The sequence below is a fragment of the Sus scrofa genome, chromosome 5 (assembly GCF_000003025.6).
Source record: "Sus scrofa isolate TJ Tabasco breed Duroc chromosome 5, Sscrofa11.1, whole genome shotgun sequence".
In the NCBI taxonomy this organism is placed as follows: Eukaryota; Metazoa; Chordata; class Mammalia; order Artiodactyla; family Suidae; genus Sus; species Sus scrofa.
In genome coordinates this window covers 53,895,470-53,923,253 of record NC_010447.5, presented here as the reverse complement: position 1 = coordinate 53,923,253, position 27,784 = coordinate 53,895,470, and the positions used below count along the sequence as shown (strand labels likewise).

At 39.3% G+C, this 27,784-nt stretch overlaps 1 protein-coding gene across 11 annotated transcripts in view; it reads left to right on the top strand.

Annotated features, from left to right (window-relative positions):
• PLEKHA5 (pleckstrin homology domain containing A5) overlaps positions 1–27,784 on the top strand; it is a 256,164-nt gene that overhangs the window by 93,726 nt on the left and 134,654 nt on the right. Inside the window, exon 4 of one of the 11 annotated variants that reach the window (XM_021092285.1) lies at positions 6,355–11,873. The exons of the other annotated variants lie outside the window; for them this stretch is intronic. Within the exon in view, the coding sequence (XP_020947944.1) occupies positions 6,355–6,382 (28 nt within the window). The 3' untranslated portion in view covers positions 6,383–11,873. Of the gene's footprint in view, positions 1–6,354; positions 11,874–27,784 lie in introns of those variants that run through there. 11 annotated transcript variants of the gene reach the window in all.

Below are 27,784 nucleotides of genomic sequence, written 5' to 3'. Positions count from 1 at the left end.
AGTTAATGAATAAAGAAGATGTGGTACATATATACAATGGAATACTACTCAGCCACAAAAAAGAATGAAATAATGCTATTTGCAGCAACATGGATGGACCTAGAGATAATCATATTAAGTGAAGTAAGTCATATTAAGACAAACATGTATCACTTATGTGTGGAATCTAAAATATAGCACAAATGAACCTATATACAAAACAGAAACAGACTCACAGAGAACAGACTTGTGGTTGTGGGCTTGGGGGTGGGAATGGATTGGGAGTTTTGAAGTTAGTAGGTGTAAACTCTTCTTCCATACAGAATAGATAAACAAGGGCCTACTGTGTAGCACAGGGAACCATATTCATATCTTGGGATAAACTATAATGGAAAAAAAGAACGTGTGTATGCGTATAACAGAGTCACTTTGCTATAGAGCAGAAATTGACACATTATAAATCAACTATACTTTAATTAAAAATTAATTTTTAAGGAGTTCTCATCATGGTGCAGCAGAAATGAATCTGACTAGGAACCATGAGGTTGCCAGTTTGATCCCTGGCCTCACTCAGTGGATTAAGGATCTGGCGTTGCCGTGAGCTGTGGTATAGGCTGGCAGCTGTAGCTCCAATTTGACCCCTAGCCTAGGAACCTCCATATGCCGCTGGTGCAGCCCTAAAAAGCAAAAAGAAAAGAAATTATGTGTATATAGAATCCCATGACCTAACCTAACCTGATATAACTTAACTCTTTAATTCAGTCATGATAAATGATCAGGTCACTAAGCCCTCAGTTAATTCACGTAAGTTTACCGTCCAGTCTCTTACTTCCTTGATGTTTTGTTGATAAGCCCAGATTCCCTACTGCAACCTCTCTCAATTGCAGTTCCTGACTTAATGGTTCTTTACTCATCTAGATTCTTCTTAGCAGACCTTTTTATCAAGTACTTGCTTGCATTTGTAGCTCAGACATTTAGTCCAGGAATCTTATATCAGTATTTCTGTTTCTTGGGTTCACCTTGCTATTCCTCCACATTAATCCTGGATGCACACATCGAAATCTTTGCTCACCCCTATTACAAAAGATGCTGTGTGCATAGGGTTCATGGGATTGGTCTTGCCTAACTCACTCTAAACATTTTCAGATTTGTATAACCTCCGTTTCCTCAGGCGTCATCAACCTGAGCAATAAAAAGTAAGAACTATAGGTCAGCATAAAAGTTAAAAATAGTAACAGCAACAGTAACAATAGCCTTTCATCACTTCCAAACAGAAATATCTTCCTCCCACCTGTGTTAACCTTAATGTTAGAATACAAACAAACCATCTCAGGCTCTACAGTTTCTAGAATGTCTTTGTTTCCTTTGATTGACTAGCTGTCAGCATGCTCTCCCTGCCCTGTCTGCCACACATTTGGGGGTTGAGCTTTAAAACACTGTGAATTACAATGTACGGTAATAACCTCAGAATGAGTCCTCCTGAGCAACCCTTCAGCCCACTGGCACTGAACTGAGTTTGTAAACCTTTTCTCTTCCCTCACGACTTGTTATTTCTTCCCCATTATCCTGAATGCTGCCAGGGAGGTTACAGAGTGGCCACCGTCCCCTTAGTTTCCTCAAGTCTCAAGTTTTCTGCCTCTCCAGTGACACACATCAGACTCGTGTGGAGGTAAAAGACCTCCCTCAGCCTACCCACTCACATTAGGACTCTTTGTTTTGATTTTGCTTTGAAAAATCAATAGTTTGATTTTTGTTAACAGTTTAATGCTCTTATTCTGGCACTTCTGTTAAATTTGAAATTAATTTTAACTGTGGTTTTCCTTGCTTTAACCTAATGACTATATATGCTCTCAAATCCTTATTCATTCTGAGAATGGAGGATACAGATGTTACTGGATCTGGGGGCAAGGACTCCTATTCTGAGCTACTTAGGAGCCTGATATGGGCTTGGTTGCTTTACCCCAAGATGCTCAGCAGATTGAATGTCGGTCTTATGTGGTTTCTGAGAATAGACATAGATTATGTTTCTTTTTAAGCTTAGCCTAGAATTGGCATTTTGGTGGTTTAGTAGCCATATGTACTCCACTGTAAAGGACTAGACGTAGAATATGTAATTTAGAGAAACTTTAATGAAAAAATATATATCTTAATAAAATCCTGCTTACATTCTGAGTTTTTTTTTTTTGTATTTGACATTTAAAAAAATATGTCTAAAATCTACTTTGTAAAGATGGAAAGTCACAAGTCTAGAACAGAGGATCTATGACTTTTTTTAATACAGATGGAATTCCCCCTGCCCAAAGCCCCCCTTTAACCTGGATGACCTCCAGTGGAAGAGGTTCAGAATTGGGGATCAGGGGTCTTCTCCAGTGTTCTTGATGTCTGATAGATAGCTTGTCTACTATGTAGCACACATCTTTGGGGTTTTTTTTTTTATATAGTTCAGCTGAACTATGATAGAAAATTTTTCCTATCTGTCAGAAAGAAGAGTATGCTTTGGATAAAAGCATAAATTTTTCTTGGAGCTGTACTTTTTCCTTAAGACCAAATCTCTGAAATTACAGTTTAAGTCAATGAGAAAGTATGATATTTGTCTCCTAAGAGTGACTTTTTTAGTATTTCAGAAGCATATCTTTCTTTTGAGGCCAAGTTGCTTATGGCAGGAAAGGGAGAATTGCAGCATTTAACATCTAGCCAACAAAATCCATCTGGGAGATGGATCACTTAGTCTTAGCAAATACTGCAAAAATCTTCCTATGTCAAAAAGTGGAAATGGTAGGGCCAGGGGTGTGAAGATTAGGAAACTTAAATCAGCATGTCTGTTTCCTGGTTGGTCACAAATGTTCTCGTTTTTCACTACCTTTGTCTCCACTTTGCTAAAGAGTTAAAAAGAAAGCAAGAATTTTTGCATAACTAAAGAGTTGACCTCTTTATAGATTTTAACAGTGTCAATTGATAGAGTTACCAGTGTACTTCTGGACATGAACTTGAAGCTTATTAGCACATCAGATACTTTCTAGGGTTTATGAAGGAAGACTAAGTCATACCCTTTTTCTTTTTAACACTGAAAAATTATAAAATAATGTAAAAATACCATAGGCCTACAAAGAATAGGAATAAAAATAGCCATATACTCCCTACCTAGTATAAGAGGAAAGCAATTGCCAGTACATTTTAAACCTTATACTACATGTGTACCATTTATGGCTGTAGTGCACATTTCAATTATTTTTAGGTAGCTGAGGAGTGATTTAATATTAAATATCTAATTCCTCTTTTAATGTTAGATTTATATCATGTTTGTCAATAATTTTGAGAGACAACAATATATTGTTTCTCTTTTTTCCTCCTTTGTTTTTTTTTGTTACAACATATGTGAATCTTTGACAGTGTTTTCCTCTGTATAAAATTGTTCTCAAGAGTAATTGAAGCCGTTTGATCAGGTAACAAAGATGGGACTTTCAGCAGTATTTGGGGATCATGTTAAAGCTGGAATAGAAAGAACATAGCTGTAGGAGCAATTTTTGTATTTAAAACAACTACACGGTGAGTATAAGGAAAGGAAGATAGTTGAAGTTGCCCCTTTACAACTTTGGGACTTTGTTTTTAGGTTTTGTAACCCCCCCTCCCCCAGCTCAGTATTGGTCCCTGGATGTGTACTGATCACACATGTTGTAGTGCCTGGAGCATGGAAGGTCACCTTATATGGCAAAAGTTTTGTACCTTGAGATGGGGAGATAGATGATCCTGGTGTCCTTATAAGGGGAGATTTCAGGCACAGGAGGAGAAAGCAGCATGACCCCAAAGGCAAAGACAGCATGGTGGAGCCACAGGCAAGGATAGCCAGCTGCCACCAGCATCTAGAAGAGGCAAGGAGCTGATTCTCTGATCTGGCTTCCAGACCTGGAGAGAATAAATTTCTATTGTTTTAAGCCACCAGTGTTGTGGTAATTTGTTACAGTAGTCACAGGAAACTGACAGACCACCACAGCACTGGGTTCACTGGGACACTTGCCTTCCTCCTGTGTCATGTCATGTCAGCCTTCACAAGTCTCTGCCAGGCTACACAGTTCCTTCTGTATGAGACCTGTCACATCATCAGCATCTATATGGAGAATCTCACGGCTGAGAAAGGCCTGAACCAGCACCCAGAGACTTGGCTGTCATTAATCCTACTTAGCAATGAGACTTTGAGGAGTTCCTGTATAAAAACTTGCTCACAAATTTGAACACAGCACAGGGAGAGAACATTAATTTAAAACAAGAAAGAAAGATGACTGATAAAAAAATAATGAAGTTAGAAGAAATTTTGAAGAATAAGTTACTTTACCCCTGCTGGCCTTTGATTTTTTACTTTCAGAAACAGGCCTAGTATTACCATCTATGTGAGGATTAGGTTGAAAATTATGACATGCTGCTCACCTACTAACTTGTTTTATAATTGTCATTAACCATGTTATACCCCCCATGACCACAGCATTTGCTAATTGAACTTTTGGAAAAGATGGAGTTCTTTTTCCTCTTTCTAAATTAATACAAAACATTTTGTAAATCATGTATCTGATAAGAGGCTTGTATGTGGAATTAAAAAAAATACTTGTGGAACTCAATGATAAAAAGACAGTTAACCCAATTTAAAAATGGACAAAAGATCTGAATAAACACTTCGCCAAGGAAGAGTAAGTACCTGAAAAGATACTAAACATCACTAGCCATCCCCAAAATGCAAATCAAATCTGTAATGAGCTATCACTTCAAACCCACTCAGAGAGCTATAATCAAAAAGATGGGCAATAACATATGTTAGCAATGATGTGGAAAAATTACAGCTCTCCTCCTTGCTGGTGGGAATATAAAATGATGTGGCTGCTTTGAAAAACAGGTTAAACGTAGAGTTCTGAAATGACCGAGTGGTGCCACTCCTTGGTATATATCCAGGAGACCTGAAAACGTGTGTATAAAAACATGTACATGAACATTCATTGCAGCATTATATCCACACCAGCCCCAAAGTGGAAACAACTCAAATAGCAACCCATAAGTGTATGAATAAATGCATACTATCCATGCAGTGGAAAAATTACCTGATGACAATAAGAAATGAAGTCCTGATACATGCGTACAGCATGAATGCACCTTGGAAGCATGATGCTACGTAAATCATTTACAAAGGACTGCCTGTTACAGGATTGCATTTCTATGAACTACACAGAAAAGACAAATCTGTAAAGACAGAAAATAGATTGGAGGTGGTGTCCCAGGAGCTGAGGTGAGGAGGTAATGGGTGACCACTGATGTGTACAGGATCTCTTTTAGGGGATGAAAATGTTCTAAAATTGATTATGGTGATAGTTGCACAATTTTGTGAATATCTGAAAAAAATTGAATTGTATGATTTAAATTATTGAATTCTATATATGAACCCCTAAAGCTTTTTTTTTTTTCAAAAATACTAGATCATTGTAAAGAAATTATAAAATACAGGAAACTATAAAGGTCATAAAAACTACTGATAATTTCACCAGCCAGAGAAACCAAGAGTATTTTTTACATCCTGCCTTCTAGTTCTTTTCCCCATGTGTATTCCCCCACGTATACACACTTTCCTCTGTAATAGGTATCATATGAAATATGCAATGTTATAATTCTACCTATTCACTGACAGTTTATTTTGACCATTTCGAAAAGATTTTTAAATTTATTATTATTATTATTATTATTATTATTATTATTGTCTATTTAGAGCTGTACCTGCAGCATATGGAAGTTCCCAGGCGAGGGGTCAAATCAGAGCTGTAGCCGCTGGCCTACACCACAGCCATAGACACAGCAACACGAGGTCCAAGCCACATTTGCGACCTACACTACAGCTCATGGCAATGCCAGATCCTTAACCCACTGAGTGAGGCCAGGGGTCAAACTTGTGTCCTCATGGATGCTAGTCAGATTCGTTTCCAATGAGCCATGACAGGAACTCCCTAAAATAATTTTTATTGTGAAAGAAGATGCTTATTGTAGAAAGTGTTTTTAAAAGGAACAAGTAAAAAGGAAAAAGTAAAAATCATTCATGGTCTTGCTTTAACATTGATACTTTGCTGGCTCTTGATTCTTGTATGTTCAGTTTTAACCTGACGCTAATGAACAATGACTGTCTTCACTTCAAATGACATTTCCTTATCTAATTTATATGTTTTTTCCACTAATTTCCTAATGTCAATTAGCTCAATCTGTCTTTCAGTCTATTTTTTTTTTTTAATTTCATTTTGAAGGACCAGAGTTACAGAGCACTAAGGTAGAGGAAGTAATTGAATCTCAGTCATGTTGAGTTTGAGAAAATAGATGAAATTAATGATTTTATGTTTCTTTCTATTACAGGAATATAAAAACTTTTAATATGGGGTAACCATCAACTGAAGTTAAAAGAGCAAGAATTCAAGTTTGGTTTTAATAAAAATATAAAGATCTGTTAAGCTATTACTTTTTAGTAAATGTGCTGATCAGTTGGTTTTGAAAAATTAATCAGTGCTCACAGGTTTAGTTTTAATCTTAAATACTTACAACTTTCAAAATGTATGACCAATACGTTCATAAATTCACCAAACATTTCTTATACTTCATGTTAGCAGTACTTGAGTGCTATTATCTCATATAATCCTCACAACACTATGGGGCACATATTATTATCCCCATTTCAGAAACAGGAAAACATGCTGAGAGTGGTTCTTTGAAGTTCACAGAGCTTGTAAGTAGCAGAGCCAGGATTTAACCCAGATCTAGGTAACTTCAAAATTCTTCATCTCTAACCTGAAAACCTCTTATGTTTTTGATATTATTCCAGACCCTGAGCTAGATTCTGATGAGCCCCAGACAGCTTTTAATCTGACCAGTAGAAGGGAATCGGGTCTAAAAATATCATTTCTGTCAAATAATTAAACATGGGAACATTTATACATTCCAGACCCAGGTGACCTCAATCTCCAAAGGTGGGTGCCAGGTCCCTCTGGGGCGAGCACAGAGGACAGTGAGGGGAGCATGCAGAGTGGGAGGTGGTGCAGAGGAGGAAGTGATCCCTCCTGCTAGGGATCTGAGAGTGTGGGTGGCTTCCCAGAGCCGATGATGCCTGTGCTGGGTTTTGAAGGATGGTTAAGACTTTGCCAGGGAGAAAAGCAAGGGTGGCTAGCATGCAAAGCAGAGTGACCAGTAAGACCAAAGGCTTATATAGATCTCTTCAAGGAACAGGTACCCCAATGCTGATAGAATGTTAGGGGGTGAAGTATGAGGGGGAGGGAGATCAGGCAGGTGAGGGCAGGTTACAGTAGCATCGGTGGGCTGGTTTTGAGGGTTTAAATAGGAAAGCAGACTAGGACAAATCTGCGTGTTAAGAAGATAAATCTGTAGCAGTGGAGGAGGGGGAGGTTGGGCATGGAGTTCTTGATGTTTGAAAGTGGGATAAGGATTTTGAACTATGGCAGCAGAAAGGGAGAGAAGATAGGTGCAATGGATTGGTAAAGAGGCAGTATCTTAGGGTTCGATGAGCTGGTATGGGGGAGAGTCAAGTGGAGGGGAAGGACTACTCTTGCATATCAGCAGCAACCCTGGACACTACAGTGACAACACCAGATCCTTAACCCACTAAATCACAAGGGAACTCTGAGGTTTGGACATTGTGAGTTTGAAATATGGATAGGATGTCCCTTCTGAGAGAACACAAATTAGATGTAGGGCTCCACAGAGCAGGAAAAATATCAGGGCAAGAGATATGGATTAGAATGTGTATGTTTAATGACAGCAAATATTGTTACTGAACCATAACTGCAGTCATTAAATAAGGGGTGAATTAAATCACTTAAGGATGGAAGGTGTAAATGAAGGAGGATTGAAGATAGGAGCTTAAAGGAAATCATATGTCTAGGTGGTGGGCAGAGACCTAGAAAAGATGGTCAGCCTGAGAGAAGCAGAGGAGTGAAATCAGGAGAATCAGGAGCATTAACTGTGTCAAGTGCTGCACATGAGTCCTGGGAATTGATGACTGAGACGTTGCCTGGTACTTTGTCCTTTAAGGAGACATCAGCGATCTTCACTGAGGGAAGGGATGGAAGTGAGGTGACAGTGGACAAGTGAAGGGGGTTGAGGGGTGTGCACACCATCAGTGTGAACTAGTCCTTGGGCCAAGAAAGAAGAAAAATTCATTGACAAGATGTGTCAAAGAATGGGAATCTGCTTTTTAGCTGTTAAGGTAGGAGCCAGTACAGAGGCGATTGCAGGTGCAGGAAAGAGATGAAACAGTTGTTAGAACAAGGTCCCAAGGAAGTTGGGAAGAAAACAGATCAAGGATATAGAACGGGGGCGGGGGGGGGAGGCACCTCATCTTCTGAGGGCTTGAAGGGAGTTGCCTGCCACGTGGTGTTAAATATGAAGCTGGAAACCAGGGAATTGTTAAATCATATCAATCTGCATGTGTGGATGCTGGCTCTCATCTGAAAGCAAGCTTTTTTTTCCTTTTCTTTCCCTTTCCTTTTCTCTTCTCCTCCCCCCCCCACCCCTTCAGGATTTATTTGCTTACTAAAAACTAGTCTTTACCTTTTTTTGCAATACTAGAATCCCTGTCAGTTTATATTTGTTTAGGTTAGTCGAAACTTTTAACGTGGATTATAAGAATTATGTCATGAGTTGCAAATGACACAGATGCTGTAACAGAATCCAGACAGTAACTACTTACTGGTGTCTTGTGCTGTCTAGCATGCAGAGACAGCCAAGGCAAGGTGGCCTGTGACACATTAACAGCTGAGGTCTTAGCCATGTGTGCATGTGTGGGTTGCATGTAAGTAGTTTGGGTCCACCCCATACCACTTCACGTTACATTTGAAATTTCATTTGAAATTTCATTTGAAATGCTTAAAAGCATTTTTTAATATGAAACCATTTATTCATATCCTGAATAATGTCCTAATAAGCCAAATGAAGGACCCAGTCCTATTCTCTGAGACCCCTTTAAAAAATCTACTTAGAAATTTGAAAGAAATCTGAATTACTTAGCAAATATAAAGAAATAAATTCTAACCATTTTTTCTGGAGAGCTGAGTTCATCTAGCACATATTGTAGCTCAAAGAAGTGCTGAGCTTTGATTTTTTGACAGAATTTGTATCTCCAGAGGTTAAATGATAATTTAACAATTAGTACCTGGCTTATAAATAAGATGTATTAGAAAAGGTTGCATTATATTGAGTTTGATATGAGTTAGATTTATATTCTTTCGTAGGAAACTTACAACACAAGGTGAAGCGGTATGATCTCAGTAAAATAAAATAGATGTTCTAAATTAAAGAACATCAAAATCAGTAAGTAGGAGTTCCTATCATGGCTCAGTGGTAGCAAATCTAACTAGTGTCCATGAGGATACAGAATTGATCCCTGACCTCACTCACTGGGTTAAGGATCTGGAGTTGCCATGAGCTGAGGTGTAGGTCACAGACACGGCTCAGATCCCACATTGCTGTGGCTGTGGGCTAGGCTGGCAGCTGCAGCTCTAATTTGACCCCTAGCCTGGGAACTAATACATGCCACACGCCCCTAAAAAAGCAAAAAAACAAAAAAAAAAGAAAGAAAGAAAGAAAATCAATGAGGATAGTTTCTGTAATGAACTTCACTTTTAGCCCTTTTTCCCAGTATAAAATAGAAGTGTTCATTACCACTGCTGTTAGAAAGAAGATAAGAAAATGCATATCCGGTTCATTCACAGGACATTTTTTTCCTTGAATAGAATTTCTCATGAGTGTTTTTATTTAGAAACACTTAATGGTATAGTAGACACCTTGCTCTACAAAATTTTTGCAGCCAAATAGGCAAACTTCCTACAGCTTTTTGTTATAGCTGCCTTTGGAAAAAGCTGAGGGAATGACGTTGGCCATATCTTAACGAAGGTGATTCTCAGAGGGTCTAAGCTAAAAGGGCAGAGCCCAGAAGGCCTAAGGGATTCACTGACTAGATGGCTGTGACCCAGGTACCACTGCTGGGACAGGGAGGGAAGAAGGAAGGAGATGTCATATTTGCCTGCAGATGTGACCGCTGTCTTCTAGGTCTCCTGCCAATTGTCTACCTACTACTTTTACCTTTCACTGTGCCGTCCATAACCTTGGGTTCTTATAAGTATTTAATCCCTCTTCCCTTTTCTCTCCCCTCTAGCAAGTGTCCTCCATACTTCATTTCTCAATATTATTACGATATGTGACTACTTATGGGATTATTTTGATAATAATAAAGTCATAGTACTGAAACAGTCTTACAACAATATTGTCTAAAATAAATGCAGTTGTCGATATCTATTTTAACTTATTTACAAAAATGCCAGTGCCACATAGTTCAACCCTATGTTACAATTTTCAAACTTATTTTGATCAATAAATACAGTAATAGAAAGCTTGTAAGAATGAAAAATAGGCTTGGTTTCTTTTAGAGAGAACCCTTTCATGTTTGTTTGTTTGTTTGTTTGTTTGTTTGTTTGTTTATGGCCATACCCGCAGCATATGGAAGTTTCTGGGCCAGGGATCTGCATAAATCCAAGCAGCAACTGTGACCTCTGCTGTGGCAATGCAGGATCCTTTAACCCACTACACTGTCCTGAGCCACTGCAGTTGGCTTCTTAACCCACTGCGCCACAGCGGGAACTCTAAGAACCCCTTCATCTTTAATATGGTGATTTCTGGTTTAAAAAATAATCAGAGACCATGATTCTATGTGGTCTTCCATGAATATAGATAGCTTCCATCAGCCATTGTATGTCAAGTTTGAAGTATACGGTATATGTCTTGTGTATAACCTGATCAAGTATCACAAAGTAAACATGCTTGTGTACCACTATTCAAGAAATAGAACATATTACTAGCACCCCAAAAGACCACTTCATGTCTCCACCCAACTACCCACTCCCTTTGCCCCCAAAGTGCCTCTATTTTAACTTCTAACACTTAACACTGTAGTGCTAAATATAAGAGATAGTGTAATAAAATATAGAATAGTGTGGTATTTTCACTCATTATTCTTCAAGATTCATCCAGGTTGCAGGAGTTTCTCCATTTTCAATTCTGTATAGTGTTCCATTGTGTAAATATGCCAATACCTATTTCATCTGTCCTCCTACAGAGGGACATTTGGATTAACAGCATTCTTGTATATCTTTTTGGTGGTCACATTTATACCTTTCTTTGAATGTATTCTCAGGAAGAGCATTGCTGGATCACAGGATCACACTTTAGAAGATAGTGTCAAACAGCGTCTCAGAGTAGTTGTTCAGCATACATGTCCAAGAGCATTAAGGGAAAGTTCTAGTTGGCCCACATCCTTACCAAAACAATATGGCCAGTCATCTTTTTAGAGATTGTTACTCTACTTTGGTCTTTTGCCTTTCCGTATAACTTATTGACTCAGTTTTAATTTCCACAAGAAGTCTTGCTGGAGTTTTGATTGTGACTGCACTTAGTCTGTAGATCAGTTTGGAGAGAACTGACATCTTCGCAGTACTGACTTTTCATGATGTACCTTAGGATAGTCCTCTACTTCTTAAGAACTTTTAAGACTTTACTCAGTAGTAGTTTACAGTTTTCTAGGTGGAGGTCTTGCACAGCTTTTGAAATGCTGGTATATTATATATGGAATGTCATATATGTGCTTTAGAAATGGGACAAGCACGTTGAATTGCTAATTATAATAGTTGTAGCTCTAAACCACTAGTCTATTTTTTATTGCCTCCACGCTTTCTCAAAAAGAGATGGGATAGGAGTTCCCTTGGTGGCGCAGCAGAAACGAATCTGACTAGGAACCATGAGGTTGCTGGTTCAATCCCTGGCCTCCCTCAGTGGATTAACAATCCTGTGTTGCTGTGACCTATGGTGTAGGTTGCAGACAAGGCTCAGATCCCACATTGCTGTGGCTGTGGTGTAGGTTGGCAGCTGTAGCTCCGATTAGACTCCTAGCCTGGGAATCTCCAGATGCCGTGGGAGCAGCCCTTAAAAAAGAGAGAGATGGGATATGTGTGAGTTTTCCAGTCATTTATGCAACAAATATTTTACCTTGTGCTTCATAGACACCCACTGTATGTCAAGCACTATTCTAAACCCTGGGGAAATTATGATAAATGAGCAAATAAGGTATTTGGAATATAGTTTACTCCCATAAAAAGAAAGAAAGCTTGACCAAAAGTTGTAGATAAGCCAGAATTGCAGAGTATCTTTGGACACCAAGGAATTGAGAGGCTAAGCAAGTATGGGATAACATATATGGTATGTAAAGAGGTTGGCACAAAGCCTAGCGTATTAGTGCTTGATAAATTTTAGTTCTGCTGGTTGCTCCTGAGTTGCCACCATACCTATTGTGGAAAAAGTTGGAGCTGGAAGTCAGAGTCTTGGAGAAATATCTGTGTTTAATGGATATGAGTAAAAATATACCACATGAAGAAAAAGAGTCCTGAAGATAGTTCTGTAGACAATGAAAACAAACAGAAACACATGAAGAATGTCAGAAATTTGGTACAGAGAGGCTGGGTCAGAACTTAGGGGAATTCAGTGTCATGGAAGCCAAGGAGGTAATGATTTCCAATTGTCCAAAGATGCATAGACATCAAAGGGATGAGAAGGAAACAGAGAGTATTGATGTAGCAATTATGAGAATATTGATTGACCTTTGAGAAAGCAGTTTTAGTTGGATGATTGGCATGGATTTCCTAGAGAAGTTGGCAGATGGAGAGAGATGGAGAGAGATGGGAGAACTGAGGGAAGAGTGCCTTTACATTTAAGAAAACGTAAATAATATTTGCAAGCTTTACTTTTTTTCCTTTTTTAGAAATATGGTTGATCTACAATGTAGTGCCAATTTCTGCTGTAGAGCAAAGTGATAGCTTTACAAAAAATTCAGTGGATTGCATTGATTGACCTGTTGCTATAGAACAAATCCTCCCAAAGTGTGGCATTTAAAACAACAGTAAAATCTCTGTGGAATTCTCATTGTGGTGTAACGGAAATGAACCCGACTGGTATCCATGAGGATGCAGGTTCAATCCCTGGCCTTGCTCAGTGGCGTTACCGTGAACTGTTATATAGGTCGCAGACAGAGACCTTTGAACTATTGTATAGGTCACAGACCTCACGTTACTGTGGCCGTGGTATAGGCCAGCAGCTGTAGCTTCCTAGCCTGGAAACTTCCATATGGTTCAGGTGGTGCCCTGAAAGAGAGAGAGAGAGAAAAGAAACGCCAAAACAAAGCAAAAACCTCTTTGTGGATCAGGAATTTGCTCAGATCAGCTGGGTGGTTCAGGGTCAGCTTCACTGGGTGCTGTTTTGGAAGCTCACTGCCCAGGTGTCCTAATGAATGGACACAGGTCAGGTGATTTCAGTTGTCTCTAAATTAGAGAATAAGGTCACCTGCAGAGACTTGCTGAGCCATAAGACTAATAGAAAAGTAGCCTCTCTAGGGTTGTGGACAGGAATTCACGAGGAATGGGTTTGTGGAGTAACACAGATTTAGATGTGTAAGAGACAGTGCTCCACAAAGAGTTTGCAGCAGGGGTTACCAGTAATTTTTGCTCGAAATGTTTATTCCTGCAGTGTCGCATGATTGAACTGTTATGTTTGCCTAAACCCAGCTCTTGACCTTCTTTGTAATTTAAAAAGTTGGGGACACCAGTGTTGTGTTGTGTTTTGTTTTGTTTTGTATTGTTTTGTTTTAATAATTCCAACTGTTTAACCTAGTTGTCAAGAACATTTCCAAATAGGGAATAAATATATTTTATTCTCATTTGGGAAAGGAGCCTGACTTTCCTTAAACCCAACAGAACAAGAGATTACACGTTCTTCTATATTTAAAAATTCATGGGAGTTCCCTTTGTGCCTCAGTGGGTTAAGAACCCAACATAGTATTTGTAAGGGTGCAGGTTCAATCCCTGGCCTCCCTTAGTGGATTAAGGAACCGGTGTTGCCGTAAGCTATGGTGTAGGCCAGCAGCTGCAGCTCTAATTCAGCCTCTAGCCTGGAAACTTCCGTATCCCGCAGGTGCAGCCCTAAAAAGAAAAGAAAAAAAAAATCATGATCTTAGCAGCGGTATCCTAAAAATGCTATAGGACAGAAATGCTTCTCCATAAAATAAGGTATGGAGTTCCTGTCGTGGCTCAGTGGTTAACGAATCTGACTAGGAACCATGAGGTTGCGGGTTCGATCCCTGGCCTTACTCAGTGGGTTAAGGATCCGGAGTTGCCGTGAGCTGTGGTGTAGGTCGCAGACATGGCTCGGATCCCGCGTTGCTGTGGCTCTGGCGTAGGCTGGCAGCTACAGCTCCGATTAGACCCCTAGCCTGGGAACCTCCATGTGCCACAGGAGCGGCCCAAGAAATGGCAAAAAAAAAAAAGGGGGGGGTATTTTCTTTGTTTTTTTTTTTTTTTTAAATGTGGCGTTGCCGTCGTGGTGCAGTAGAAACGAATCTGACTAGGAACCATGAGGTGGGTTAAGGATCCAGCGTTGCCGTGAGCTGTGGGGTAGATCGAAGACTCTGGTGTAGATCTCAGCTCGGATCTGGTGTTGCTGTGGCTGTGGTGTAGTCTGGCAGCTGTAGCTCCGATTAGACTCCTACCCTGGGAATCTCCAGATGCCACAGGTGCAGCCCTGGAAAGCAAAAGACCAAAAAAAAAAAAAGTATAAAGGTGTGATTGATTTTGCACCAGTGAAAGGGAGGAGAGGCTTTCAATGATTGGTATATCTGAAGCATAAAATAAAGAAAATTGCCTGATTGAGAGAGTAGGGTTAGGTGGCTTTCACCTCTCACTCTGCCTAAATGAGCTTTTGAATGATCAAATCATATATATATATATATATCACATTTATTTTTTATTTTTTTGTATGTCAGTGGGTTATTCTGGGCACTGATATCATTGGGCACTATTTTATTTTCTTCTATATTATATGTGTATTAAAAAAAACAATAGGTATTATTCATTTTAAAAGACACTGCTATATAATGTAGTGAGATATAGTATAAAATACCTTGAAATTAATTATATTTCCAAACTTGAAATGCAGTCAAACCTCTTAACAAATCTGTCCATTATACTTGTTTTTTATCCCCACTGGCTATGTGATATTTTTATTTGTTTGGTGTGTGCACATGCTTTTGTTTTGTGTTTTTTTTTGCTTTTTAGGGCCACAGGTGTGGCTTATGGAAGTTCCCAGGCTAGTGGTCCAATCAGAACTGTAGCTGCCAGCCTACACCACAGCAACACTGGATCTGGATCCTTAACCCACTGAGCGAGGCCAGGGGTCGAACCTGCATCCTCATGGATGCTAGTCAGGTTTGTTTCCATTATGCCACAACTCCTGTTTTGTTTTTAGAAGCAGCTATAAAAGATTTGTTATTCGTTTGGTTATATCCTGCTCTGGATTACCTCTGTGTCTTTTTTTTATTTCCTGTTATGAATTAGCAATTATAATTTAGGTATAAAGATGACTTTAGTGTAGAGTGAATGCTTACAAGTTGCCTACTCTTATTTAAAATCATACTAATGTAATAGTTTCCATATCCTTGGATTTTAAAAATACAGTTAAATTGTTTTTAGTTTTAGGCTTTAGTTGAATTTCTTTTCCTTTTGGATTTTTCTGAGGAAAAGATGATCTTCAACCCAATGAATAGCCTGAATTCTTGGTATCACTCAAGCAAAGCTGTCTGATATAAAATCTTAGCTAATTGGTGTTGGTGGATATGGAAGGGAGAGTCATTAAAAAATGGGAATGAAAACAATAGAAGCACTTTTCTGGTTGTGTCAAAACACTATAGCATAGCAGTTAATACATTGCCAAAGAGTTCTTTTCCCTAAAAAAAAACAAATTCACACAGAGAAAGTCAAAAACACTCTTCAATAGATTAAAAAAGCAAAACAAAACAAAGCAAAAAACAGTTGTTGAGTGCTTCCGTCACATTGACTCATTGAATGCACTTATAACTTCCAAAGAAAATAGAGAAGTTAATTTCCTCTAAATTGTTATTAGCCACAACTCCAGATCGAATACCCAGTACAACTTGAGAAAAATGATCAGCTAACTGACTGCCAATCTGCATTATTAAGCTTGACTGAGGTATGGAAATGAAACATTGATGTTTGGCAAAGCCCTGGTACTAGACAAGCTGTGCCGTTTATGTGGCTCATATTTTAAACAGTACAACTTTTATAAAGCCAAAATGTACTCAGTTTATAAGGAATGTGTTAAAAGCTCTACACTGTTTTTGTGAGTGTACCTTAGTTTCTTTAGTCATTTCTCCAGAAGAGATTGAAACATTTGGACTTGATTTCATTTTATGTACTTCTTTTTAAAAAAAGAAAATCAAAGACTCAGGTTGGCTGTTATTGGTTCCATTTTTGCTGACCTAGATGAAATGATGAGATTGGTTTATAATCTGTTCTCTAGTAAGTTTTATAAATCTGAACAAAAACTAATTCATTAAAAAATATATTTAGTCAACAATAAAAAAACAACAGCCCAATTACAATATGAGAAAAGAAAATCTGAGCAGACACCTTGCAAAGAAAATATTCAGGTATCCAGTAAGTATATGAAAAGATACTCCACACATTTGTCATTGGGGAATCACAAATTAAATAATGGAATACCACCACACACCTAATTGAATGGCTGAAATCCAAAAAATTGATAACAGTGTTTTCTGTACATGATCGCTTATAGCAGCGTTTTTCATAGTTGCCAAAACTGGAAACATTCAAGATGATATCCTTTAATAGTTGAATGGATAAGCAAACTGGTACTGGAATATTACTCAACAGTAAAAAGAAATGGACAAGCCACAAAAAGACATAGATGGGTCCTAAATGCATATTGATTGCTAGGTAAAAGAACCCCGTCTTAAGAGTCTGTTAACTGTATGATTCCCATAGACATTCTGGAAAAGCAAAGCCATAGAGTCAGAAAAAGATCAGGGGTTTGGGGGAAAGGAGGAAAAAGTTGAATGAGTGAAGGCCAGGGGATTTTAGAGTGGCGAAACTATTCCATGTGATTCTGTGATTGTGGTTACTTCTTAAAACCTGTTTAACTTTACAGCACAAAAAATGAAACCAAGCTGTGTGCAAATTCTAAAAATCATTTAGGAGGTCAAGGGATTCCAGGATAGAAAGCAAACTGTGACAAAAAGAAGCTATCTATTAGAGATTCATGACACAGCCTTACTGGGGGGGAATGGGGTAGAAAGGTGCTGATGAAAGTAACTTTGAAAGTGAGTGGCATCTGTAAGACTAAAGACAAGACACTCTACATAAATACTTTATTCTCTAAGGTTGTGAAAAACCAGGGGACTCTGAAACTGTCACAACCAAGAGGAGCCCAAGGACATGATGGCTAATGTAACATGGTACCCTAAATGAAATCCCAAAACAGAAAAAAATGATGCTAGGTAAAAACTAGGGAAATATGAATAAACTCCAGACTATAGTTAATAGAAATATTCTTTTATTTGTTCAACTCTCTTTGAAATTATAGGGTACACATATCTGCAAACAAAGATGTATTTCTTTATTTTTTTTATTTTTTTGTCTTTTGTCTTTTTAGGGCTGCACCTGTGGCATATGGAGTTTCCCAAGCCAGGGATCAAATCGGAGCTGTAGCTGCTGACCTATGTCACAGCCACAGCAATGCCAGATCCAAGCCCCATCTGCAACCTACACCACAGCTCACGGCAACGCCAGATCCTTAACCTACTGAGCAAGGCCAGGAATTGAACCTGAGTCCTCATGGATACTAGTCGGGCTTGTTAACCACTGCGCTGAGCCACGACAGCAACTCCAAAGATGTATTTCTTGATTTTTCCCAAGTTACAGATGATTTGGGTTTAGGTATATTTGTGTTCATTTTGTGACTGTGTCTATAATATATCTGTTGTATACACCAAATATTTCTGTACTTTATGAAAAATCTTGATAGAAATGTCTTTGGAAAATGTAAGCAGTGCCTGATTTAACAATTTGTTCATTCTCAGCTTTAGGAATTATAGAGTGCAATTGTACATGTGGACCCTTTACACAACACCCCCTGTTGCTAAATAAGCACACACAATAATTTGTTGATTGAAATAGTGAGTGAGTAAAAGCCAGTTCAGGCACTCGAAACTTTACTAATATATAAACATAAGGAAAGGAGGTGAAAAAATCAGTGCCAGTGAAAATACATGTTTGAGTCGGACCCTGGAGTATATGTAAATATTTTTTAAAATGCAAGCAAATCAGGTTTTCTTTTAGCTACTCTTTAATTCTGGGATGAGAAATCAGAATGCCTAAGAGCCAGGCAGATACAGTTAATCTGTGCAGTTGTCAAGCGTAATGCTGAAGGGACAGGAGGCCTCTGCTGTCCTTGCCAGCGGCTTTCACTTCATTGTACACCGTGCTTTGGGGAGGTAGCTGCCGGTTGCTTTGGCCTAAATTTTTGCTCAGTAGATCAGCTCATACAGTCCAAAAGATGTTACTGGATATTTATTTTGCTTTACTGGGACAGAAAGCACACTAGATGTGAGTGAAATTTTCCCGTATGTTTCCTTTGATTATTGTGCACATCAAATCCGTGATAGTAGTTAGTCCTGGCCTAATTTTGATTCCTGCCCCAAACTGTTTCTGGGAGACCCTCGCCCACAGCCACTGGATCCCAGGGGTGGAGGTGTGGTTCTGCTCTTGCTTCAGGAATTTTATTCCATGCTGTGAACACACACTGCTTCTGACAACCAGGCATACACAGGTATTGAAAATGGTGTCACGATTGCCTCCTGGCAGACAATGATCAAGAAACGCCAGGAGAGGAGCTCCCGTCATGGCTCAGTGGTTAACGAATCCCACTAGGAACCATGAAGTTTTCAGTTCGATCCCTGGCCTTGCTCAGTGGGTTAAGGATCCAGCGTTGCCTTGAGCTGTGGTGTAGGTTGCAGACATGGCTCGGATCCTGCGTTGCTGTAGCTCTGGTGTAGGCCAGCAGCTGTAGCTCTGATTAGACCCCTAGCCTGGGAACCTTCATATGCTGCAGAAGCAGCCCTAGAAATGGCAAAAAGATATTAAAAAAAAATATATATATATGCCAGGAAATGTGAGAAGCCTCCCACTTTCAGGTTGTAAATGGTTTTATGTTTTTGTTTTTCTTGATTTAGAATGTTGTGGTCATTTCTGCCATATGGCAAAGTGATGCAGTTATACACATACACATATCCATTCTTTTCCAGATTCTTTAGCCATATAGGCTATCACAGAGTATTGACAGGTTTCCCTGTGCTATACGGTAGGTCTTTGTTACCCATAGACTTGGTATATAGTAGGGTGTATATGCCAGTCCCTACCTCCCAATCCATTACCCCCTCCCCCCAGGTAACCGTAAGTTTGGTTCTTAAATCTGTTTCATGAATAGGTTGTTTTGTATCATTTTTTTTTAGAGGCCACCTATTAGTGATTTCATATGTCTTTCTCTATCTGACTTATTTCACTTAGGATAGTCTCTATCTAGGTCCACCGATGTTGCTGTAAATGGCATCATTCTTTTTTATGACCAAGTAATATTCCATTATATTTTATACACACACACACACACACAATGTCTTTTTTATCCAGTCCTCTGTTGATGGACGTGTAGGTTGTTTCCATGTCTTGGCTATTGTAAATAGTACTGCAGTGAACATTGGGGTGCATATGTCTTTTTGAATTATGGTTTTCTACCGGTGTATACCCAAGAGTGAGATTGCTAGATCATGTGGTAGTTCTATGTTTGGTTTTTAAAGGAACCTCCACACTGCTCTCTAGAGTGGGTGCACCAACCTACATTCCCACCAGCTATGTAGGAGGATTCCCCTTTCTCCACGCTGTCTCCAGCATTTGTTATTTGTAGACTTTTTGATGTTGGCCATTCTGACTAGTGTGAGGGGATACCTCATAGTGGCTTTGATTTGCATTTCTTTAGTAATTAAGAATGTTAAGCATCTTATCATGTGCTTTTTGAACATCTATATGTCTTCTCTAGAGAAATGTCTATTTAGATCTTCTACCCATTTTTTGATTTTTTTTTTTTTTTTATATTGAGCTGCATGAGTTGAATGTTTCTTTGTTTATTTGTTGTCTTTTTAGGGCCATACCGTGGCATATGGAGGTTCCCAGGCCAAGGGTCTAATCGGAGCTACAGCTGCTGGCCTACACCACAGCCATAGCAACGCCAGATCCGAGCCACGTCTGTGACCTACACCACAACTCATGGAAACACCAGATCCTCAACCCACTGAGCGAGGCCAGGGATCAAACCCGCAACCTCATGGTTCCTCATTGGATTCGTTTCTGCTGTGCCATGATGGGGACTCTGAATAGAATGTTTTTTAAAAAGCGCTTCTTGGAATAAATGAAATAGGGTATTCTAAGCATGTTTATATAGTATTTATTGTAGGATAGTAGATATACTGGTACTTTTTTTTTAATGGCCACACTCCTGGCATATGGAAATTCCCAGGCCAGGAATCAAATCCAAGCCACAACTGCGGCAATGCTAGATCCTTTGACCCCATTGCACCAGGGTAAGAGTCAAATATGCACCTCCACAGAGACCCATGCCTCCGCAGTCAAATTCTTAACCCACTACCCCACAACAGGAACTCCATACTGGTACTTTTGAACACCAGTAGTTCATCAGGAAAATCTGTGACTTTCAAGCTGTGGCCATAGTTGTTTTGTTAGATTTAACAGTTAATTTTTTTGGTTTACATAAGGTTTAATTTGGCATTTTTCAAAACATGCTGCACATGTCACTGGTGGTATATAAAATGATTTTTTAGGTATGTTGTGAGCTGAGGTAGGCCAATTTGGGCATTTGCCTTTAATACTTTTGGTAACTACCTATAGTCTCTGACAGATAGAGGTAGATGTGACCCACATCTGTTTTCTTCCCCGCTGCCTGGCTCCCAGCTGTTAGTGCATGAAGGCAAGTCCTAGGCTGAATTCTGCCAAGAATTCTATTATCAGGTTAGATCCAAAAGCAGTCATTTACAGTATTCTTATAAGAAGAGTAAATTCTACCGAGTTCCTGTTGTGGCTCAGTGGGTTAAGAACCCAACTAGTATCCATGAAATACGGGTTTGATCCCTGGCCTCACTCAGTGGGTTAAAGATCCAGCATTGCCACAAGCTGCAGATGTGGCTGGATCCTGCGTTGCTGTGACTTTGCTGTAGGCTGGCAGCTGCAGCTCTGATTTGACCCCTAGCCTGAGAGCTTCCATATGCCATGGGTGCAGCCCTAAAAAAACAAACAAAAAACCAAGAAGAGTAAAGTCCCTTCCCTATGTCCTTTTCACGCATTCCAATAAACATAAGAAAGATTTACTCTAAATGTAATGGTATTCTGACAGAGGATTGAATCAGCTAACTTGATGGGTTCAAGCAGCAGAATCCTTTACCTGGAGGAAGAAAAATCCAAATGAAATTTTCTACTGGGCCACTGCTCTAAAGGTGTTTAACTCCTGGGGTAACCAAATTCTTGTTTCTTTTTTATGCAAGGACCTTTTAGCCATCCACATACTTGAATATCGCTCATTTCATCATGAAAAAATATTTCCAACATCCCTTATGCTAATTAACACGCCCTTTGACAGAGATTTAGGTAGTGAAATCTGAAGAGTTCCCTGGTGTCCTAGTGGTTAAGGATGCAGTGTTGTCGCTACTGTGGTGTGGGTTTGAACCCTGGCCTGGGTCCTCCTCAGAGGGCCTCACCTCATATCAGTTCTCACATACCGATAATACAGTATGCGTAGTACTTAAATATGGCAGAATCTCAAAATGTTAAGGAATGATTACAGTGAAGAGCTCTGCTTGAATTGAACTCTGCTTTTCTTTTCTGAGCAGAATTCTCCCATTCACTCCTTTTCTCATTTGTCAGAAATGTCAGTGGATGGTGCTGTTATTTGGTAGGGAAGCCAGTTTTCTACCTTTATACTCTTTTCTTGGTAAAGCATCATCCCAAGGGAAATTACCTTCTTTATAACCAAATAGTTTTCATAAGGATTTCTTTAAAAAAAAAAAGAAAGAAAAGAAAAGAATTTGTTGCCAAAAAATGTATTTCAACTTAAATGGCCTTCTATTTTAGAATTCTATGAAATATTCCTAAATAAATATAGCTAACTGTAGAATTTTAAACAGTTTACCTCAGTGACTGTTTCCACTTAAAGCATTTTCAATAATCAGTCAGTATTCTAATAAAATAAAATTAATATAATTATACTTTAGAAGTATATGGCTTTAAATATGGAAGTACATTTTGAAAGTAAAATTTGTTTTATTAACTTGTGGAATATGTATATGCTTTGTATTTTGTAAGTGTGTTAGAATCTGTCAGAATTGGAATCACCTCTTTGAGCTGCAGTGGGACAGCAGTTTTAGGACAGTAAGGGGCAGACAGCAGTGAAGAAGGTTTTTGCCATCTCTTAATTTGCTTGATATGAAGCACCTGCATATTGCCTGTACTGCTCATCCCAGTCTGCTTCTCTAAGGGTGAGGATTACAATATCTAAACATGTCATGGCCCCAGGAGAGGAGAGATGATGCCAGCTGAGAGCAGGGTGTCTGCTGCCTGCTTGCATGGCCCAACCAGCTCCCCATTCCTCAAGTTCCATCATTACTTCCCTCAGGACAGAAACTTCTGACCAGTGCAAAACTTGCTTACCACATTTACGACATTTGCAAACAAGGAAAATTTCTAGACAAAGATGGAGTTTAATTCCATAATGTGTGGATGAGTTTTAACACAGAGTGGCAAATCATGTTCATTCTTTTGTAATGGATGGTCTGCCTTCTCGAAAGAATCACTCTGATCCTTGTAGAACCTTGCCCTTAAAACAGAGAGTTCCCTTGTAGCCTAGTGGGTTAAGGGCCCAATATTGTCCCTGCTGTGGCTCAGGTTGCTGCGCTGGCATGGCTTCAATCCCTGGCCTAGGAACTTCTGTATGTTGTAGGCGCAGTCCCAAAAAATAATAAATAACGAATAAATGAAAACAGTAGCAAACAATCTGTTCATCTCATCTTTCTCTAGTGAAGCAAAAACAGCCTTATAAAGTGATGTCAGGGTTTTAAACTACCAAGAAATTTCTCTAAGCCTCTCCATAGTAATAAACAATTAGGATTTCTTTCATTTGTGACTTAGACCAGAACATTCTTTAATTTTCCTTTTATCTGAATGAACTGGGTGGGCAGTGCCACTTGCATCATGGGAATTAATCTGCAGTGCAATATGTAGACTCACATTTTAAATCTCTGAATGCTGGATGTAATGAAGATCCCACGTTATAGCCAGTCAGAGGAAGAATTGTAATCTGCTCTGTAGAATTGTAGAATGCAAGGTGAGATACTTCTGATCAGGAAGTAACCAAAGCCCATCTTCCCTGAGATCTTCTTGTATTTCATATTACAGCTACATCAGTTATTTTTAAATTGCAATAAAACTCATATAGCATAAAATTAGCCATTTTAAGATGTACAGAGGCATTCAGTATATTCACAATGGTAGGCAACCATTGCCTCTAGCTAGTTCCAAAACAATTTAATCACCCCAAAAGGAAACCCCTGCTCATTAAGCAGTCACTCCCAGTTTCTCCCTTGCCCCCTATCTCTTGCAACCATTAATCAGCTCTCAGTCTCGATGAATTTACCTTCTCTGAGTATGTCTTACAATATATGTGACCCTATACAATATGTGACCTTTTATGTTTGCCTTCTTTTACTTGGCGTAATGGTTTTGAGATTCAACCATGTTGTAGCATCTGTCAGTAATTCATTCTTTTTTTTGGCTGAATAATATTCCACTGTATGTATATGCTAAGCTTTCTTTACTCATTTACCCATCAAATGGACATTTAGGTTGTTTCCACCTTTTGGCTTTTGTGAGTAGTGCTGCGAGGAATATTTGTGTACAAATACTTGCTTGAATACCTCTTTTCAGTTCTTTGGCATTGAATTGCTAGGTTGTGTGGTAATTCTATGCTTAATTTTTTGAGGAATCACTGAGGTGTTTTCCACAGCAGCAGCCATTTTACATTCCTGCCAATACTGCATGTTTATGCTGGGATTCTGAACTGAATCTGAGGCTTCCAGGTGAAATTCTGAACAGTGAAGATGTTGTATATATGGCCAGATAACACTTAGTATGTATTGTTTTTTGAAAAATTTTGATGGAAATCTATGAAAGTGATTCATGTCTATTTTTTTTCTTTCTTTTTTTTCTTTTTTTTAAGGGCCACACCTGCAGCATATAGAAGTTCCCAGGCTAGGGATCGAATCGGAGCTATAGCTGCTGGCGTTCACCACAGCCACAGCAGCTTGGGATGCAAGCTGCATCTGCTGCCTACACCACAGCTCACAGCAACAACTAGATCCTTAACCCACTGAGTGAGGCCAGGCATCAAACCCACATCCTCCTAGATCCTAGTCGGGTTTGTTAACAGCTGAGCCACAAAGGGAACTTCAAAAGTGATCCATTTCTAAAGTTTGTGTTTGAGTATCCAGTTTGTTATGCTGTTGATCCTCAGGCATCTGAATAAAAATTTTAAGAACAGTGTTTAGGAACTGAATTTGCTCCATTATTTAAATTAATATACCTATTCCTTTCTTATTCTTTTATATCTAATATATAAATCACACTTTTGAAATATTTAGCCCATCTAGAATCAGAGAGTAATACACACACACACACACACACTGTTTAGAGTAGGAAAACATTCCTGACTAGTAATTTTCAAGATTTTTTTTATTTGATTGATAATAATTTTGCAGTATAAAGAAGTAGGTTCTATCTTTCCAATTTCCAGTTGGGTACATCTTTTATTTCTTTTTCTCTTGGCAGCTTAATCTTCCTTTTGTTGCTTGTGGCTAATGTTGTCCAGTCACTTAATGCATGGAACTGATTTCTCCCTGCTGAATTGCATTTTCATTGGTTTAAACATGGTTTATATTAATCTGACACAGAATGTGATGGATCCTTATTGGTGTCTAGTAAACTACTGTCCACACATCCCTCCGTCTTTCTTCCTGTTGGAAAGAGTCTGGACTTTGTTCCAAGTGGTTGTTTCTCTCATGTGTGTGTCTGGGAAGGTGAGCCTCCCCAAGCCCCAGGGTGTAGATCATAATTATTCTTAGGGAGTTAATACTGTTCCTTATCCCAGTGATTGGTTTAAGCTGAAAAACTGAAAGTTTTCTCCATTTTCTTTAAAATGAAAAAAAGGGGCGGGGGGGACTAAGACAGGAATTGGTTCCCTTCTTTACTGTAAGAACATGATATTTGGAGCTGCAGTGGCAGCCGTGGAACCATGAGAGAGAAGAGTAAAGGACTCAAAGAGGAGCCCACCCAAGGGCCCTGGCATTATTGAGCCCCTGAATTAGTCAACTCAGAGACTGCCCTGCCTCTTCTTGCCCTGTGAGATACTAAATTCTTCATTGCTTGAGCCGCTTCTTAGTTGATCATTTTGTCACTGAAAGCACCCTGGCTCAGACCAAAGAATAGTTAGAAAGTGTATTGTTAAAATGTGAAAGAAAAGTGTTGTGCTTCCTAATTCTTGCTTGTAAAATTCAGGAATTTGATAGATAGAAAGGAGCTGAGACATTTTCTTTAAACTCTTCCCGTTGACAGTTGAGGTCTCTAAAGTCCATCATATAAATTATAAAGATGGGGTTTTTTTAATAATGATTTTTATTTTTTCCATTATAGCTAATTTACAGTGTTCTGTCAATTTTCTGCTGCACGGCAAGGTGACCCAGTCACACATACATGTGTACGTTCTTTTTCTCATATTATCATGCCTAAGGGAAGAAACAAGGAGAAATACTCACTAGTTTTGTTCACATGTAACATATCAGCCGCTCAAGCCTGTTTTCCTCTGAAAGCGGTTTCATGGCCTAGAACATTATGCCCAAACCAAACCTGCTGAATCAGAATCTCCTGGGGTTTGGTTTGGTAACATATATTTTAAGCCAGTTCTTCCCTGATTCTGAGGCAACCAGTATTTGAGTTTAGGAACCACTGACCCAGGGTAAATGTATAAATTTCTCAGTGCTTTTAAATCTTAAGTACTACTGCCCTTTTTCACTGGTAATAAAAAAGTATTTGGATTTCACATTTCAGAAGGTAACTTTATACTGAGACATTGATTGTTGAAGATGTGAAATATAAGTGGAAGTACCATTCTTGAATTTGTCCTTTTTCTCTCTGAACTCTTTATTTATTAGTATCATTTTGACCTGGCAAATATTTTATAATTTGAGAATAGAGATTTTTTTTTTCATCTATTTCATGCACCTAATAAACCAATCTACTTTTTCCTAAATACATTGTCTTCCTAAGGGCTCTTGTTACAGAAATCAAACTCAAACGTTTAGGCAAAGAGATAAATAGTTTATATACTCAAACTCTGCCAAAGGCATGGGTGCAACTCTGGAGAGTGGCAGTAGGGTTTTAGAAGCAGTAACTCAACTCTGCAGGGTATTTGCTGCTTCTCACAGGAGTTTGGCCTTGTTCTCTCAGCCCTGCCTCCACAGCGCTAGAACAGTGGCTGCCAGCAGGTCCCAGACCCCATCCCCAAGGCTTCATCACCCTGGAGCGCCCCCTCCTGAATGACTGCTTTGTAGTAAGCACCGTGCCAGGGACCTGGAACTAGGCGGGACACCGGGATACCTTTGACATTATGGTAGTCTAGTGAGGGTGACTGAGCTACATACATCCCTGAATTTAGGGACATTTAGGACATTTTAGCTTAGTCGAAGTGAGTTGTACTAACATTTAATAACTTTGTTATTTGGAAAATCTGGCTCTGATAAGAGTGACGTGCTAAAGAGTGGTTTAAACAGAGTAATTTATCCTTTCAAAGGATAGGCCTTCTCGGGTTGGAATCAGGGTGCCAGATTCTTTCCATTTTCCTGCTTCACCATCCTAGCAAGCTTACTTCGTGGACCAAAATGGCTGTCATTACATCCAGGAGGAATAAAATCAAAAGAATCAAAAGCATTCCTTTCCTAGCTGCATCAGCTCCCTTTAAGCATCTGTCCCAGGGTCCCACGTGACACTTATTTACATCTCATTGGTTATATATCTCATTAAAAGGTGGCCTTACCTAGTGGCAGGGGAAGCCAGGAAACAGAGTTCTCTATTGGGTGCATTGCTGCCCTGAGAGATGCTGAGCAAGAAAGGGAGACTGGACAGTGGGTAGCAGCGCCCAGTCTCTGACCAGTTTCCAGAGGTCGGCCGCATTGAGAGCTCATTGGCAAGCTTTCACTTAAAATCTGAACAGTAATACAAACTGAGTCAACTTGTTTTCAAATCAGTAGCAAATCTCATTTTCTTCCACATTCACTTGTTTACTCATTCAGCTGTCGTCTCCAGACAACGGAAGCCCACACAGACTCCAGCTTAGTGCTTTTTTATTCTTGCTCATGAGGCTGTTAGTATAAGGCCCCTATTAGAGTAAGCAAGCCTGCTCTATGGGAAAGTATGCTTTCTCAAGGGCGTCTTTGAAAAATCCAAATCACCAGCCTCCCTGTGATTTATAAAACTCCCGTGATAAATCTCCTTAGACCCTAACCTTCTCTCCTCAGCAGCTCTCCATGGCCTGCTATGTTAACACCCAAGCTCCTTCGTCTGTACTTCACAACCTTCCACCCTGCTCCTCACCCGCCCCTCTCAGCCACTGCATCAGAACCCAGCCTAACTAATCATCTCACAGTATTTTCTCATCATAACCTTCCTGTTTTCTACTCTCCAGATTCTACCCATCCTCT